The sequence below is a fragment of the Lepidothrix coronata genome, unplaced genomic scaffold, assembly GCF_001604755.1.
Source record: "Lepidothrix coronata isolate B3197 unplaced genomic scaffold, Lepidothrix_coronata-1.0 Scaffold305, whole genome shotgun sequence".
NCBI classification, from domain to species: Eukaryota; Metazoa; Chordata; class Aves; order Passeriformes; family Pipridae; genus Lepidothrix; species Lepidothrix coronata.
The window spans coordinates 187663-193075 of NW_016690485.1; the positions used below are offsets into that span (position 1 = coordinate 187663).

General features: G+C 54.9%; 1 protein-coding gene across 1 annotated transcript; it reads left to right on the top strand.

The window, feature by feature from the left end:
- The first annotated feature begins 495 nt into the window (after window positions 1–495).
- LOC108508591 (olfactory receptor 52B2-like) lies at window positions 496–4369 on the top strand. The gene is made up of 2 exons (XM_017837470.1): window positions 496–596; window positions 2302–4369. Exon 2 carries the CDS (start codon window positions 2337–2339, stop codon window positions 3309–3311), a length of 975 nt encoding a protein of 324 aa, XP_017692959.1. The 5' UTR covers window positions 496–596; window positions 2302–2336; the 3' UTR covers window positions 3312–4369.
- The last annotated feature ends 1044 nt before the right edge of the window (window positions 4370–5413 follow it).

Genomic DNA, 5413 nt, shown 5'->3' on the forward strand with positions numbered 1-5413 from the left:
TCCAGGGATCCAGGGGCAGCCACAGCTTCTCTGGGCACCCTGGGCCAGGGCCTCACCCCTCTCACAGCCAAGAATTTCCTGCAAATCACGATTTTGTAGATTGTTGATTTGATCAATGATCTTCACATCATACTCATGGTTTTAGCTCAGTGCCCACGGGCCGGGGTCGGGTGGCAGAGAATCCTCTCCCCTGTGGCAGCACGAGGGGGTTGTTTTGGGAGGTTTCAGCAGTGGATCGAGGCAATTTTCCCCCGTTGCAGACGAAAGACTCCCAAAGATCCGCGATGCTGATGCTGCCGGGAGGGCTCGGGCTGAGCCCCCGCAGGTCCTCACGGCCGGGAGGGAGGAAAATCACTTGCAATGCAAATGCTGGAAAAGCAGGAAATGCCTCACCCGGGAGTGTTAACTGCTGTTAATGGTTAATGCATCGGCAGTTTAAACTTCCCCAGGTGCAGGGGCTGATGCTCCCTCCGAGGCCGGGGGGGGGGAGGGCCGGCCTTCCCCTTCCTGGCAGCACGGCGGGGATTTGGGCTGCCCCGAGCTCCGCACCGCCCGGGGCTGCGCTTCCTCTCCCCACATTGGGGCCGGTCCTCCTGGTGAGTCGTTTTATATCAAGCGCTGGGATCTGGGGCAGTGATTCTGTTTGAAAAGACCGAAGGGAAGAAAAGCGGCGTGTGAGAGGAATAGATTTCCATAAGCTGGGAAGTGGAGGTGGAAGGCGCTTTGCAGCCCACACGGAATCTCACCGGCTGGCATTGGAACCTGGGAACGTTCCCAGGCGGATTTAATCCCCAGTTCTAGACCCAGCCCGGCTCGATTCACCTGGGTGACGTGGGCTTGCAAGTGGAAGAGGAGACTGGATAAATATTTGCGTTGAGCTAAAGGTCTTTTCTGTACCGAGCAATGTTTTCAGTGGACTTTGGGTTCAGGGAGGCCGAGAATCCTCCTTAATGGAAGTGCTTAGAAATGCAAACACGTCTGACTTGTGTATCTGCCGTTTGCAATGAAAGTAAACCAGGCTGCAAACAGGGAAGGTTTAGCTTTGGTCCGAATCCATCTGTTTTTCCTTCAATCCCAACCCTGGCCTGGAGTTTTTCTAGCGTATGATGGAGCTTACATGGGGGCTGGGGGGCTAAAATGGGGGAAAGCACATAAACCCATCGGTCCTGTGGTGCTCCTTCTCCTCAGAGCCCTTCTCATGGTAAAGCCTCCGCGGAGCCACAGCTTGGCTTGTTTGCGTTATTCAAATGCGCAAAAATACCCGCAGGCTGATCAGTTATGGGAGGGAGCCCCCAGCTCAGGGATGATGTTCCCAGCTCAGGGATGATGTTCCCAGCTCAGGGATGATGTTCCCAGCTCAGGGATGATATTCCCAGCTCCAAACATCCAGCTCCGAGCTCAGGCTGCCCCGGCACTTCAGGAACTGTGAAACCGAGTTCAGAGGCTGGGAGGTGCCACGGGCTGACATCGGGGCAGAACTCTGCACTCGGGGTGTCTCTCTGGGGTGTTTCTGCTTTGGGCCAGCATTTCTTTGTCCAAGGATCACTCTGTGCAGCCCACCATGTCTTTGCCCCTCTTTATGAAGGAGCGGAAAAGGAAGGAAGGAAAAGGCAGGAAAAGAAAGGGCCGGAGCCCCTCTGCTCTGGAGCCAGGCTGGGAGAGCTGGGGGTGTTCAGCCTGGAGAAGGGAAGGCTCCGGGGAGACTTCAGTCTCTTCCAGTGCCTAAAGGGTCTCCAAGAGAGAAGTGTCAGGGATGGCCACAGCCCTCAGAGGTGCAGTTGGGTGTAAGTCACACTGCAGACACTTCCCAGTGTTGGCACTGTGGCAGGATTCATCCCTGTATTTGTGGTTTGTGCAAGGAGCTCTTGGAGAATCAGTCACTGATCTGAGCGGGGTGAGGAATTGTGTCATTTCAGCTCCCTGGAGGAACACACAGTCCCACCACAGACACGGCTCTGTGTGCTCACAGATGCAGCCACCCATCGTGACAAGGCTGACGGTGACTTTTATGACTATTTTTATGACTTTTGCAATCTTTGTGGGACAGTGGATAAAGCTGAGCTAGGAAAGGGCCTGACCTGGTTTGTGGTGGCGATGGAGGCACAGAGAAGATGTTTTCCTTACAGACACAGTTTGTAGCGCTGATAGAACAAACAAGGTGCTTCGTACAGCAAAGCACAGTGAGGGAACCCCTCAGAGTGGAAGGTAGGTGCCTTGTGCCCTGATTTGTAACATCTGTAGGGGGTTGTTGGCAAATCCAGGCTCAGCAGGCACTGTTTATCCCATCTCTTTCCTGCGCAGAGCCGAGCCAGGCTGACACCGAGGACCGAAGCGCCATGTACGAGCTCAACGACAGCAGCTTCGACCCCATCACCTTCGTCCTGACAGGCATCCCAGGCATGGAGGAGTCCCACATCTGGATCTCCGTCCCCTTCTGCCTGATGTACCTCACTGCAGTGTTCAGCAACTCGGTCCTTCTCTTCGTCATCAGCACGGACCGGAGCCTCCACGAGCCCATGTACCTGTTCCTCGCCATGCTGGCCGTCTCTGATCTCATGCTGTCCACCACCACGGTGCCCAAAATGCTGGCCATCTTCTGGTTCAGCGCCAGGGAGATTTCCTTTGATGCCTGCATCACACAGATGTTCTTCACCCATTTCAGCTTCATCGTGGAATCCTCTGTCCTGCTGGCCATGGCCTTCGACCGCTACGTGGCCGTGTGTGACCCGCTGCGCTACTCGTCCATCCTGACGCCCTCGGTGATCGGGAAGATCGCCCTGACCGCCGTCGTCCGGGGCTTCTGCATCATGTTCCCGCCCATCTTCCTGCTGAAGCGGCTGCCCTACTGCGGGCACAACGTGATGCCCCACACCTACTGCGAGCACATGGGCATCGCCCGCCTGGCCTGCGCCGACATCAGAGCCAACGTGTGGTACGGGCTGACGACGGCGCTGCTCTCCTCGGGGCTGGACGTCGTGCTCATCGCCGTGTCCTACGTGCTCATCCTCCGGGCCGTGTTCCGGCTCCCGTCCCCGGAGGCTCGGCTCAAAACCCTGAGCACCTGCGGCTCCCACCTCTGCGTGATCCTCATGTTCTACGTGCCCGCCTTCTTCTCCTTTCTCACGCATCGCTTCGGCCACCACATCCCCAGTCGTGTCCACATCCTCCTGGCCAACCTCTACGTCGTGGTCCCGCCCATGCTCAACCCCATTGTCTACGGGGTGAAGACCAGGCAGATCCGGGAGCGTGTCCTCCGTCTCCTCTGCCCCGCGGGGGAGTGTCCCTGTCCCGGCTGTGGGGGCAGGTGCTGAGCAAGGGAAGGGGGACACGGGACAGGGTTTGGAAAGCAGCACCAAGAGCTGCAGCACTTCTCACCCGAGGTTTGCCCAAGGGGTTCAGGACAAGTTGAGGGTGGTGGGATTTCTGGGGCTTGGGTCATCAGCACTTTCACTGCTGTTTGTTTCTCCTGGAGCCGCTTCCCATGGATGCTCCATCGTCAGAGACCGCGCAGGTTCAGCTGAGGAGCATCGAGGCTCCTACACCTCCTGACTCACTGTCACCTGCTGCTGTTGGTTGTGTTTGCTGTCCTACAGACTCGTTTCTGCCTGTTCCTTCACCTGTTCTCTCAGTGCCCAGACTCTGAACACCCCGTCAGTCACCAGACCAGAGCCTGGCACATCAGCCATGGCTGGATGGGCAACTCACTGCTCACCACAGCACAGACGATGGGTGGCCTGTCCTGCCTTCATTGCTGAGGGACCCCAGCACCTCTTGCTGCTGAAGGTGTTTGTTTCCCTGCTGAAGGTGTTTCCCTGCTGAAGAACTCTGGGAGGTCAGGAAAGGCTTTATTGTCCCATATTTGAGGGAAGCATATCCCCTAAACCATGACTGCCGAACTGAATTCAAACGTCTGGAGTGGCTGGTGACCCCAAGGTGTCAGGGAATGGCTCTCCCTGGATATGGGCTCCACAGAATGTTGTGCCCTGCGTCAGGATGGGAGCTGGTGGATCAAACTCAATCTCCTTGATGGAGAGCAGGAGCCTCAGGTGCTCTGCTCTCTGGGACCAGGGGTGTTCACACCTGAATGACGCAGGAGGTGACTGACACAGAAACCAATCCCTGCTCTGCTCCAGCCATCCCAGTAACAACTTCAAAAAAAGGGAAAGACAGAGATTTATGATTTCAGATCAGAACCCCCAAACGTTCTTAACACTCTCAATGCGTTTCTTCTGGTTTTTTTTTTATTTTCCTCTGATTTGATCAAAGGAGGCACCCTGTGATGGGCACAGGGGAAATGAAAGTCTGTTCATTAAAGGCTGTTTTTCTCCCAGTGGAGATAACAGAGCCGGGTACAAAAGCTGCTCGTGTCGTTGGGTTTTTTTAACGTCCTCAGAACATTTGTGTTTGCACTGGCTTCCTTAGCAAAAGAAAGAGTATTTGCTCAGAACAGCCATGTGGTTTCTAATAGGAGAGGGAGCTGTGAGAAGGAAAATGCGTCAGGAGAGTGCGTTGCTGTTGGTAGCTCTGAGAACAGCTGAGCTGCCATTTGAGTTGGTCAATATATGGGGTTTGGAGCAACCTGGGCTGGTGGAAGGTGTCCTTGCCCATGGCAGGGGGTGGAACAGAATGAGCTTTAAGGTCCCTTCCCTCCCAAACCATTCTGGGATTCCATGATTCTGTGGTTCTATGTATCTGTCTGCTCCTTGGGGTTTCCCATAATGGTTTTATACCCTGGGGGAGGCAGTTTTGAACTCGCTGCACCGCTTCTTGGGTGGACATGATGGCTGGGTCAGGAGCAAACTGCCCAGGGACATGTCCCCGAGTCAATGAATCACCAACTGGGCCATTCCTGGCCAGGGGCCCATGCCTAATGGGGCATTAGCCAGCTGAGCAGGGAGATTTATATTTCAGCGTGGTTAAAATGTCAGCTTAATAACCCACACGTGGTGGGAAACTGCAGCTCCTGCACTTCCTACTTTTTCTCCAGCTCTGGAGACACCTACTCTTTATTAGCTCAGTTGGTGGTTTTTGTGTCTTCGGAGTGCAAGAACCCTTTTCTGAGGGGGAGGAAGGGAAGGAGGAAGGCTCTGTGCCCATGGAAGGGTGTTGGAACAAGATGAGCTTTAAGGTCCCTCCCAACCCCAACCATTCTACGTTCTTCCATGATTCTATAATTTCAACAGGCGTTTTGTGAAAAGTAAATGAAATCTCAAAAACCTTTGGGAGATAAGTGGAAGTTGCTGAGAATCCTCTGCCCTCAGTGAATGTCTCTGCACACAGAGGAGCTGAGTCTGTGCCTGGAGTGGAGATGGAGCCTCGGGCTCGTGTTGAGCCGAGCTCTCAGTGTGTGTTTGAAAGGAAAACACTCTCCAGTGTGTGATTGCTTTGCTGCATGGTCAGGGACAGGCTTGGC